The 13,180-nt window shown below is 42.3% G+C and overlaps 1 protein-coding gene and 1 long non-coding RNA gene across 2 annotated transcripts; one reads left to right on the forward strand and one right to left on the reverse strand.

Moving 5' to 3' along the window:
- On the reverse strand, positions 1 to 4,164 carry rtn4rl2a (reticulon 4 receptor-like 2 a). The gene is made up of 4 exons (XM_049720552.2): positions 3,897 to 4,164; positions 3,018 to 3,244; positions 2,709 to 2,942; positions 1 to 1,882 (listed from the first exon to the last, which is right to left on the reverse strand). The coding sequence occupies exons 1-4, from the start codon at positions 3,952 to 3,954 to the stop codon at positions 1,034 to 1,036; spliced, it is 1,368 nt and encodes a 455-aa protein (XP_049576509.1). The 5' UTR covers positions 3,955 to 4,164; the 3' UTR covers positions 1 to 1,033.
- A 7,666-nt stretch (positions 4,165 to 11,830) lies between these two features.
- Positions 11,831 to 12,685, forward strand: LOC125968969 (uncharacterized). Its single transcript, XR_007481396.1, has 3 exons — positions 11,831 to 11,979; positions 12,042 to 12,124; positions 12,192 to 12,685. It is a non-coding gene; the product is annotated as an uncharacterized lncRNA (long non-coding RNA).
- Positions 12,686 to 13,180: the final 495 nt, after the last annotated feature.

Below are 13,180 nucleotides of genomic sequence, written 5' to 3' on the forward strand. Positions count from 1 at the left end.
TATATATTCAGTTTTTCTCTTTATAAAGATTTTCATCTGCATCCAATCCAGTCTTTGTACAGAGTATCAATATGTCACAGAAAGACATCCAACAACCAATCTCAGGCTTCCTGAAAGGAAGAATTCTTTCCCAGTGTTTGTCGTAAAAGACATCATATTTACAGAAAAAAAATTCAAATGGGGCAAAAATACAAAAACATTGACGTACAAATAAGTGTAGCTGCTAGACTGTGGATGTTTTACTATTCCACTCCATGTTCTGTTAATGCCCCTGTCAAAATGGTCCAATGCTGTTCTCTCCTACTAGTGTTAGGGCGCTGTCAACTCAGCAACCCTCTCACTCACTCTCTCACTTCTCTCACTCTTGCTTTCCTCATTCTAAAATTGTCTCTTAATAATAAACATCTTCACTCGTTGTCATTTACATGTGAGACCTTCTCTGCCTTGCATTCCTCTACTTCTTCATGTCACTCTCTGAGCATCTTCAAAAAAATGAGGATCCTCGTCTCCTCAGTGCCTTGGGTTCAAGATGAGCTCTACGACATCAATTTGAGCATCCACAACAAAGATACATGGGTATTTACATGACACTGTAAGTGGTTACAATACTGTTGTTACTACGCACTGTGTTCTAACAGTAATTAGTACAAACCAGTTACCTGGGTGCAATAATAGCACTATTCGTTCTTACTCAGTCGAGTTGATGAAAATAATGACATCATTGACAACTGCTTTCAAATCTTGCCGATGTTAACGATGGACTTAGCCCTCGCAGCCCTGATTTCAGGAAAATCATGACATCATTTAGGCTTCAAGCATAATGCCGGGCCTGTAGTGTGTTGTATCGAAAGATCTAGCAGCCTTGAAAAGTTTAGCCCTGTAGATGTTAGAATCAGAATCTCCCTATCTCGCTCGTTGTGCCTTGAGGAATAGCATTCAACAGAGCTGTCATAGGGAGTATAGAGAGTCTCAACATGGATCCTCGCAGCCTTTAAAACAGGCTCCAGGGTACGCAGGGCACTTGAAGTTGGATTCAACCAAATAGATAGTGGAGATTGAACACTGCAATGGCTAGTACTGAGAGGGAAGAGGGTGAGGATGGTGAGGTAAAGGAGGAAGATGGAGTCAGGTCAAACTCAGGCGGACATTCGAGCTCAAAGCATCGCAGGGTGACACCCGAGTCCTCGTTGCCGTAGTTTGCCCAGTACTCTTCCTGGTCAAGTTTAGGCAGTGCCAGTTCTTCCTCCCCCAGCTCATACTTGACCAGTGATGTGGTTGTGGACGGGCCTTTCCCGTACAAACCGGCTTTGACCGTCTCTGAAGATTTCTCAAAGAGACCTTTTGTCGATGACTGAGGCTTGTTTTTGTGGAACCACCATCTGGTTTTGGTACTGAAGGTGGTGGTGGTGGACCCGGCGATTGAGCCTGGATCAGGGAGCGGGCAGAGGGCAAAGTCCATTTCTCGAAGAAAGCGAAGATCTTGACCACGGCGTGTGGAAGGAGAGTTACAGATCACCTCAGATGAAGAGACACGGGCCTCCCGGAACCACTCCCACAGGGCGCGGGCTTCGCAGCCACACGACCAGGGGTTGGCATTGAGGCGGAGGAATTCTATGCCCTGAGTGTCCCTCAGTGTCTGACTGGGCAGCTCGGGCAGAGAATTGTTGAAGAGGAACAGCATGGTCACGCGACCAAGGTCGCGGAAGGCCCGACGGTTCACCTGCCTGATGCGGTTGTCATGAAGGAGCAAGCGGTCAAGATTTACCAAGCCACGGAATACATTTTCTGAGATGGTGCGTATGCGGTTTCCGTGCAGGAATAGCTGACTCAGGTTGATGAGATCAGAAAAGATGTCATCCTGCAGGAAGTGTAGATTGTTTTCCTGCAGATGAACACATCAAACAATGTCATTAGATATGGTTCACTTTGGTGTACCATAAATGGATAACCAGGATGTATCCCATGTGGCATCTTCTTGATTTTCTAATGTGTTCTCATATGTCATGGGACGAAATTGGTAAATTATAGCATCACTAGCCCTATCATTAATTTGTGAAAAATTTGACAAATGGAAAGATGTTTTTGGTAGTTTTTGCCCAATGTTGGGACTCCATTTTAAGGTGTGACCTTGTGTGGTCTGAACACACAAACACAAAAGTCTCACATTATAATTCAAATGCCTCCCAAAGGGGTAAAAATACATTTGGAGTATGTCTTTCTCTAAGTTGCACAATTACAAGTACACGTACAAGTGTGCGCTTTGTCGTCATTAGTAAGACCTTTCAGCACACTATTAGGATATAAGATACTTTTGCCAGTGGTTTGAGTGACTGAATTAGGAATTAAAACTATTGATAAACTAACATGGCAAGTGGTTGTTATTTAGCAATGAAGCCATTTCAGCATTTTTCAAAGCGCACTAGTTTCCATTTATAATTCAGGACACCATAAACAAATCAAATAAATGCTGAAATGCTTTGATTGAACGCCATTTGACCAGTCATATGCTACAAATGCACCAAAAACTCGTGATGACTAAAAACATACTTGTACAATACCTTAAACTGGATTACAAGGATATGGAATAAATGCTCCAATGGCTGTCCACGTGACACTGCAATACTGTTTAGCTGAATTTGTGTTTTAACACACATCATTTGCAAGTACTTCAACATTTTACTTGTTCATTTCATGCTAGTGCCCCCTACCTGTAAGTAGAGATAATGCAGGCTGTAAAGCTTGCGGAAGATGTCGTGGGGCAGAGCGGTGAGTTTGCAGCGGTGCATATGGAGGCTCTGGAGCTTCTCTAGGCCACGGAAGGCTCCCCCTTCCAGACGGTGAAGGTTAGGGTTGTCCCCTAGGTCCAACTCCTCCAAGTCCCTCAGCTCACTGAAAGCTCCTGCTTCGATCCATGTAATGTTGTTGGAAAATAGCCACAGAACCTATAGTGTAAAATATAACATTCTAAGTGATTTTGTAGACCCATTTCATGCACATTTCATGCAAAATGTTCTTACCTGAGTCCCAAAGCCAAATGAGCCAACTCTAAGCTCCGTGATCCTGTTGTTCTGGAGGAAAACGCGCTGCGACTCATACGGCACTCCAATGGGGACGGTGGTGAAGTTCTGCGCTTGGCAGCTTACAGTCATGGGAGTCGGGTAGCACACGCAAAGGTGCGGGCAGCCCAATGCCAGACTTGGCTTGCCGAGAACCATCCACACCACCAACCAAAGGGAGAGGCCGTCTGCATGGGAGAGAGCAAGAGGAGGAAGAGAGGTAGGTTATTTGGGAGCTCTCAGTGGTGCTGAAACCAACCAACTCCCATTGGCGCCAGTTTTCCTTCTGGTTTATTCGATTTTTTGAGTTTGTCTTGCTTGTATCCACTGTAAACAGACTGCCAAATATGACAGTAGCATAACTACAATATTTTTTATGAACTAGCACCTAGAACGTGCCATCTTAATCTATTTTTTCACCTTCTTGCTTAAAGTATTTTTTCATCGTTTTTTTATTTATATTTCCTTTTCGGTGGTTTCTGTCTTTTTATTACAAGTTTATAGTCATAAATTTTGCTGGTGTGACAATTTAATTTTTATCTATCTAGCTGTCTGTCTGTTTCTGTCTGTCAATCTAGAAACGTGCGTTTTCTTGCATATTACAAGGAGATAAAAGAATAAACATTAAATCGAGCGTTTTTTAATAACAGAAATCTGCGCACTGCAGCTAACTCGACTTTTACGCACCGCATGGATAACTCTTACAGACGCTTACTGCTGAGTAATTATCCAATCTTAGTTGAAATCCATCGTTACATAAGCATTACACAAAATAAAAACCCCGTTACTATCACACATTAAAAAGACGCATTATTCTAATCATGAAAAGAAGAAACTTACTTTTGCAGTTGCGCACGACGGAGCTTCGTCGGCTCCGAGAAATCGAGAAGGTTTCCATCCTTAACCAAAGCCCAAAGCGAGTTAGCCTAGTGGGGCGAAGTATTGCCTGCTATCTCCGCTGATGACCTGGTTCCCGAGTCGGAGCGACTGAGTACCGGCTGATGGGCACAAATGTCCCATATATACTCCCAGCATCCTGCCATTGCCTACTGAGGTGGTCACCGTGGAATCGCCTACGTCACAGACGACGGGGTCATCATGACTGAGTGAGGGCGGCATGAAGCGGAAAAGGGCGGGGCCCACTGTCGGGGATTCTCTTGGGAAACTTCACGCGCGTAAAGGATGGTTGGACGAGCAAGGAGGAGGAGATTGAGGACGCACGTAGAAGAAAAAGACGAGGCGGGAGCGAATGCAATTGGAAAATCATGAATGGAGGAGGGAGGGATCGAGGCACGTTGCCCGCTGATGATGACTGAGATTTGTGGAGGAGCGGAGGACGGGGAGGAGAAGAGAACACAAGTCGTTTCCTGGCTGCAGCCTTCTAGACTCTTTTGGTCTGTTTCCGGCGATATGCAAGCCAGACAAAAGCAACATCACAAAGCTCAGATGGCTGTGAGCAAGGAAAGGAGGATGCCCCCGATTTATGATTCAGCCACGAGGGAAAACTTAATGCCAGAAGAGAATAATTGAGGTTATTGGTTGTGGAAGTTAAACACACACATTTATCAATCCATTTTCTACATTGCTTCTCCTCAGTGGTTGCTGGTGAGCTTGACCAATTCTGTACTGGTCAATCCCAGGGCACATATCGATTAATACCAATTCATAACTACATACACATATATGGCCTTATTGGTGTGTTTTTTGACTACTTATATTTCTGGACAAGAGAGGACATTAGCATACTAGTTGGTCAACTTACATGTGACTAGTGAGGCAAAGTTGCAGGGGCGAGCAGAAGGTAGGGGCCAATGGGGCAGGGCCCCTGTACACCCACCACACACAGTTTTGCCTCACTAGTAACTTGTTGCTGATGTTAAACAAATGCAACTTCATGAAGCATCCTTGTTCTACTAGTGCACTAAAATTATGGGTGAGGAGAACCAGCATACTTTGCTAGTAGTATCTGAATCTTAAGGTAGATATTGAGTAAATGCACAAGTAGCTTTCCACGATGAATAAGTATAATGTATAGATAAAGCATCCATTTACGTATACAGTGGAGCCTCGGTTTTCGACCACAATCTGTTCCAGAAGGCTGTTCGAGAAGTGAATCGTTCGAATTCAGAGTGATGTTTTCCCATTACAAATAATGAAAAAAATTAATCCGTTCCAAACAAAATAAAACGCCTTTTTTAAGCATTTTTTTCATTTGCGCATTTTTGTCCGATCGGGCAACTGCAGCGCACCGCCGAACGCCCAACCGTAGCGCGTCGCCGACCGCGCAACTGCACCGCGCTGGTCGCATTATTGTGACAGAGCCGTCGCTAAAATTTAGAAAATATTTCTAAAGTCCTGATGTACTTTCCAAAATTTAAGTGGTCATCAGTGCGCAGGGAGCTTAATTTTGTCCGACCGCGCAACTGCAGCGCACCGCCGAACGCTCAACCGTAGCTCGCCGCCGACCGCGCAACTGCACCGCGCTGGTCGCATTATTGTGACAGAGCGGTCGCTAAAATTTAGAAAATATTTTTAAAGTCCTAATGGACTTTCCAAAATTTAAGTGGACCTCAGTGCGCAGGGAGCTTAATTTGGTCCGATTGCGCAACCGCAGCGCCGGGCGCTCACTGTCGCATTGCTTTAGGAGCGTCTTTGTGCTTTAGGATGGCTTTACTGCTCCCATTTGCTTTCTTTGGAGGCATGATTAGAGTTGATGCAATCCTCAGAGTAACGAGAACGTAATAACGAACGGAGTCAGTTGGCTTGCGGGTCCTCTCGGCTCATCACGCGAGGTTCGACAACCGAATTTTGTCCGACATCCGAAGCAAAACAAATCTCGAATTTTTTGTTCGAATACCGATTTGTTCGAGAACCGGGACGTTCGAAAACCGCGGCTCCACTGTATATAGAACAGGGGTCACTGACCAAATAACACATTTGCTCATATTACCCGTAATGACATGTAAATTATATTAATCTCTGACACTCATGTTAATTATCGTTTGCTGTAATTATCATTAATGGTTTAACAAGGCAATATGCAACACTTTCTCTGCAAGTGCTAAAGCACGTATCTGACCGAGCCGCCAATGTTTGTAGCGAATGTTGTTGTTTTTCATCAGGATTTTCTTCATTTGTTGGTGTGGCACTTAAACACCAACAGCGTCACAAGTGGAGCCGGGTATAGACCCAGAAGCAGACATAACATGAAAGTTGAAAAGTAAAAGTCTTGATCAAGTATCAACAGAAAGCACGGCTGGGCACTCAAAAAGACCAGCCGCACTGACAGTAACCTGAGCTTATATACTGTAAGACATCAAGTCTATAAGACAAAATAACGGTTGACATAACAACAGGACAAAGCATATAAGGGAAACGGCAACTGCATAGCAACTGATACATTATGGAATCAGGCTTATGACACAATGAATTTATTACAAAAGGACAAAGCATAAAGGGTCAGCAACTTTATAACAACTGATAGGTTAGGAGAAGCTCCAAAGATCACGCATTTATTTCATCTACAAAGTGTACAAAGTTAACGACTGTCATGTACACATTTACACACACTGGATTTAGAGAACAGAGTGGCACCAAAAGCAATGCATGTACTTTTGGAATCCCACATTCAACATATTTCAATATTTAGCATCAAATTACAGTGACACTCATTTAAATGTTAGCTCGAAATATTTGCTAAATAATTTTAAGTGTGCAGTAGAGATTTTTTGTAAATCTAATGAAAAATGAAAAAATTATATTTTCAATCCAATATACGTATGACCGAGCAAGATTGACTTGTTTGACATTTGATGGCGACTCTACTTGATTTTTTTCCCCCACAGTAAATTGAGACTTGAAGTATACAACTTGAGACTTACATGTGACTTGCTCCCATCTCTGACCTTTGAGAATGGTTACAATGCAATATAGCTCTTTATAGCTACGGAGTCGCAAAAGAGTCTTATTCAGAGTTGTTAATGGCAGCATTTTTTTTTGTGTGCATATTTGGCCTTGAAAATGTTTCGAGGTCGATAATAACATGTCTCACCATTCATAGATGCGCACAGACAGCAAATAGTCAGCGTACCAGACATATACAAAACAAGATAGGTGACAAGCAACAGATGAGTAATTCAGGCTGTGTTGTCCTTTCGTGCCCACTTGACTGTCCGGGACATCCCTTTCTCACACACCTACATTACCAGCTGCACGAGTGTGTGTCAAGTGTTTCTCATGAAAAACATTCCTTCTTTATGTGGAAGAACTTTGTCAAAATGCCACCGGAGTCTTACATTGTGCTGTAGGTAAAGCACACAGAAGATTTGGAGGCGCCAACTCCTCCTGTAAGTGCGTCGTATGCTGCATCGTGTAGGTGTCAATTCCACACAGAATTGAAATGAAGTTTTCCCCTCTATCACATCTACAAGATCATCCTAGTTCATCTGTCTTTTCTTGTCCGTCCATCTGCGGCCCTCAGTGTTGCATGCATGCATGCGCCGCTTTGCTTCGAACTACTGTCACTCGGAGTGCGTCATAACACCTCACAGCAACAGCTTGTTCTTCCTCTTGCTCCCTGTGGTGTGAAACAGTGACACAAGTAATCACAGTTTCAATCAGCTTTTTTTTTTTTTTGCCTCCTTCACTTCTGAATGGATCATGGTTGTGAGCGATGTAATGTGAGTCGCACTGCTAGCAGGTGGATATCGCTAATGGGATATTGAAGTCGAGGTGTGGTTGCTACCATGGTAACGGCACACAGCCTTTGATTTCATTCATTCATCCAAGTAAACACCAACACTTATCTAACAGAGAAACACACTGGTTACTTGCTCTTTGTTTCTCTATGTGCGCTATATCTTCTTGCTCGTAAAGAAATCCAACAATCATCTCAGGAAGTCGCCCCCACTGCCCAAAAACAGCGATGCACATGGTGTAGGTACTGTAAGTTCTGCACGTTTCATTCTGGCACAATTTCTCTGTCACACTGCTACATCCACCATGGCAGCATCTTTTTACCATCTGTCACATCGTCAACAACAAAGACACTCGTGCCAGTCTTCTCACTCGCCTCCTCTCAATGTTCTCTTTGTTTTCGAAAGGCCCCCGCCTTATGTCCTTCAATTGTCATCCTCCTTGCGTCATCACTTCCGCATGCTGAAAATAAAGACATACAGTTTGCAGCACAATACTTGCTAGACGTTCCATTTAAGGATCTATATTTTGAAAGTTGCGCATGCATGTATATGGCCTCTCCAGTGGGACAAGGCACATTCAAAAGAGACATTTTGTTCGGTTCTATGAGGGTTGAGGACCGATTTGGAGGGAAGCAGTGTGGAGAGGAAAGTGTGTTTTCAAAAAGTATTTAATTACAACAGTGTGGGTGTTTTCAAAAAGTATTTCATTACAATTGTGTTCTACCTGCACAAGGTCAAAAGTTTATGAAATTGTTCACATTTTGGACGAACATGAACTGAACGTAGCGCATTTTTGCTTCGTAAACGTTTTCGTGAATGAGCTCTTCTGGGGCTGTTGAACAGTTTTAGACTTCAAAATAAAACCCCGCTAAAGACACTGTAAACAAGGCTTATTTCGCGGGTAAAAAAAGGATTTGGCACCACAAACAGTCGCATGGTGCATGCGTCATTATAATGCGACGTGTACATGGAGGAGCAAACAAAGCACGATGACATTTCAATCAATCAGATGTCGCGTGACGTGTAGCCCCACTCGCCCTTTCTTGTTGGCAACGTTAAGGTGTCATCCTATGAGAGCATTCAGGAATTTTAGGAGAAGTGCTGTCACTGGTGTTGAACCACAAATTACTCTTAATATGAATGTTTTTTGTTGTTTTAATAATTCATCTGGGCATTGCATCTTTGCACTTTATTGTCCCAAATTCTAAATGTTTACTGGTTCTTTGGGCAAACAAGAAATAATACATTCACTAAAAATGAAAAGTTAGTTCAGAAATCAGAAATCAGAAATCAGAAAACCTTTATTGTCATTCTACATAGTACAATGAAATTGGAGGCCTCCATTTAGTGCAGGAGAGGTAGATAAAAGTACAAGTCAAATAATCAACAGAAGAAGAAGGATTCCCCGGTGTCCCCGTCCTTAGGAGCACCACGAACTAAGGAGGGATACAATAAGGAAATGAATAATAGGAAAGTAAATGAATAAGAGGAAACAGTAGTGCGGATAGTGCATGGAGGAAAGTGTCATCAGTGCCAGTTGGAGTTGAGGGCGGCGATGGCTTTGGGAAAGAAACTGTTTTTGAGTCTGTTTGTCCTGGTCTTCATTTGCCTGTAGCGCCTTCCAGAGGGCAACAGGTCAAACAGGGCGGAGCCAGGGTGGGAGCTGTCCGCTGAGATGGCCTTAGCTCTGATGAGGCAGCGGGCAGTGTAAATGTCCGTAAGGGAGGGGAGAGTGCGGCCAATGATCCTCTGAGCTGTCTTCACCACTCTCTGCAGTTAAAGGAAGTATAATGTTACTTTTTGCACATTTGCACAACCCTAACCCTAACCCAAACCCTAACCCTATCTCAGTCTGGCACCTACCGTAGATAGTTTGTGTTTGCACATTCTGGGCTTAATGATGTTTTCGTTTCAATTTAATAAAGAAAAAGACAACTCAAGCAATTTTCTCTTGTATTTGAGATTGTACGATGATAGCACCTGGATACTAGTGTGAATGGGGTGGATAAAAGTATTGAGAACGTTGCCAGAGGAAAACAACTCAAAGCAAGTTTTTTGTTTAGATTGGTGAGAAAAAGAACTTTATTTGAATTATGAAGTATGAACTGAACAAATCCATTTTAAAATTTGTGAACTAATCTCAACTAGTTTGTGAAGAAAATGAACTTTCCCAACACTTAATTACAAAGTGCAATATAAAAGAAAACAAGGCACTATCGAATCATTAAAAACTGGATTAAATTCAAAAAGTAGATATTAAGTTACAGACAAACAATCACATCAAAGTCATCAGGACATGACAATTGATAGGAATGACGCAAATAGGCAGGCAGGCAGGCAACTAGGAGCGGGCACATAAAGGATATAATATAGTATATAGTAATATAATAATAATAATATGGTACTGATCATCACTGGGGATGCAAACGTCCCTGCATTGCGTAATGTCCCAGATGGGGGGAGACTTTGGAATCGTTAAGAGTCAAACAGATCAACCCTGTGGAAATACTGCTAAATCATTTATTGCTAGCAGAATATAAAGGCAATGATCAAATAATTCATGTGTGGTGGTAGGTAGTGAGGAAGCACCCGGTGATTAGCGCTCGGAGGAAAGAGCTTTAGCTATCCAGCTTTTTTTTTTAAGTGCCTCCCTGTAGTCACCACATGTGCTAACAATGTTTGTATGTGTGTATGTGGGTGGTACAAGGAAGCATGAGCAAAAAGAGTAGCAGGTTCAAAAGTAACGACTTGTTTCTTCCTGTTAGCAGAGGATTCAAGTTACATGACTTTGTTGAGCGCAATGTTTACCACTGTTTTGTTGGCACTACTTTTTGTGTTGAGCAGGAAATAAATGGCAGAGCCTCCCTGCACTTCATGTGGTGAGCCAGTGCGGGGCAGTGTGAATGGCTGCCCGTGAAAAGACAAAATGTGTCCCCTGTGTTGTGTATACAAAGTAGATTTATATCTGAAAAGATGTCCACAGAGACAACATCCTCGGGAGAGGGCTCAAATGCCTCCCGAGCGCTAAACGAGAGATCCACTGCAGAGCAACTAACAGACTTGACTTGAGTCAGACCTAAGTCACCAATTTTAGGACTCAAGACATGCTTGCATCATGAAATTAAGTCTTAATAGAGCTGACATTATTCAAGCTATAATCATGAGCAGTTATGAGTCTTCAAATATTAAAGTATTACAGTTTTAGGATGTGTGATGTTAATCTAGTGAGTATGCTTGACGCAATGGCTGGAAATGGTTTACATGACACTGCATTCACAAAGATTCCATAAAAGCCTCGGCTGTTTGATGCTGTATGACTGATGCATTCTGATGTTGACAGTCCCGCGCAATGTTGCCTGTCACAAAACAAAAGCGTGGTGACGACATTGCAAGTTCTGGGAAACCTGTCTGCAAAGCAGAGTCGGCTTAGAATGAAGGGTTTTTTTTTTTGTTTTTTTTTTTAAAAGCCCACGTTATATTTATGTCATGCAGCAGAGGCTTGGCACTCAATATTAAACGCAATTAAAAACACTAAATACTACTAAATAAAAATCTATAATTAAAGCTAGCATTTACATCCATAGTGTGCCTAGGAATGGATTCAGTAGGGCGCCTGTGCCTATAGCTGGTACTTCCCCCTCATGCTCTCTCCCTCCCTCCCTCTCTCCCTCCTCTGCCATCCATATCCCCAACCTCCCACCCCCCAATCACCATTTCCTCTGCTTGCAGCCCTCTGTCCCCCATTTATTTTTAACCCACAGCCATGCCTCATGCCTGACGCACATGAATACGTAATGCAAAAACACAGAAAGCAAAGAAACTCAACATCTGAGATGGAGGCAGACAGCGAACTTCATAAAAACAGAAATGTTTTTTATTTTATGAAATGTCCCCTGTCGGACAACAACAAAATACGTACCTGCCAGCCTTTGTTGTTTTTCTTACTTTGGTATGAGTGATTACTTCTTCGTGCTTTATCTCTAAGCTATCTACCATGCTCACACCCACTCGCTAATGTGACCAGAGAGACGAGGCGGTACACACATCGAGTCTTACATCACTCATCAGTCAGTCTCTGACTTTTCATGGAGGCACAAAGTAAACATAGACACCGATGCATGCCAACTACCAGACGTGAGAATGCATTGGAAAAGAATGAAAAATCTTGCAAAGAGATTTGAACATTTATTAATATGGACTGGAGACAAGAATCAGATAAAGACAAAGTAAGGAAATATTTTTCTCATATGATCACACTTTTTGCTCAAATTGCTTATGCACTTCACAGGATTCGCAGGTCTTAGTGCTCAATTTGGATTTTTGGGTGAAAAATATCCTCCAGGTCTGGCTCCAGAACGGGACTACATCTGGGTGAGAGAAATGTGGATCATTCATAATTGGTGTCTTTGAGCTATTCTTTATTTTGTCCCACATCCAGGACCTGTTTCGCATGGGTGCCCCTACTAGGAACATAAATCCCCAGAAATCTTGGGGAACAAAATACACTGAGGCTAGTCTACTGCTGGAAGATAGTCGATCATCCTAAGAGTCCATGCTTCATATAGATCTGTATTTCAAAACAAGTCTCCTGAAGTATGCATAATTTACTGTAATCTCCCCTGATTTATAAAATGTATTATATACAGTCGTATGCAAAAGTTTGGGCACCCCTGATCATTTTCAAGATTTTCCTTTATAAATCATTGGTTGTTCGGATCAGCAATTTCAGTTAAACATACGTATCATATAGCAGACAAACACAGTAATATTTGAGAAGTGAAATGAGGTTTACAGAAAAGTGTGCAATCATTACTTAAACAAAAGTAGGCAGGCGCATAAATTTGGGCACCCCACAGAAAAATCCTGCTTTTGTAGAAATAACAGCCTCTAAAGGCTTCCAATATGATGATATATTTAACTGAAATTGCTGATCCGAACAACCCATAATTTATAAAGGAAAATCATGAAAATGATCAGGGGTGCTCAAACTTTTGCATACGACTGTATATATGTATGAAAATGTTTCACAAGATCTGTCCTTGCAAAACTACAATTGAAAACACCCTGTTTTTTATAGATGAATGTGATGAATGAATGAATGTTTATCAGCATTTACTGAATAATTTTTCACACACACAACTAAACCCTCGCCCCCTCAAAACACACGCACAAAATGCACTTCAATGGGTGTCAATTGCGCACACGGGGGGTCCTGATATCTATTCCATGCAAATAATGGGATTCAACTATACTTTGTTGTCCATATACCTCAGAAGTAATTGCATGCAACTGTTAATTACAGTACCACATGAAGAACTCACTATTTCCTTTATTTCTCTCAGGCCTTCTGTTTTAATTGAGATCCTCTTTCCTGTGCTACTCTTTTCTGACTTCATACATGCTTCAAGCAATGCCCAAGTGACCCGA

Source organism: Syngnathus scovelli, chromosome 5, assembly GCF_024217435.2.
Source record: "Syngnathus scovelli strain Florida chromosome 5, RoL_Ssco_1.2, whole genome shotgun sequence".
NCBI classification, from domain to species: domain Eukaryota; kingdom Metazoa; phylum Chordata; class Actinopteri; order Syngnathiformes; family Syngnathidae; genus Syngnathus; species Syngnathus scovelli.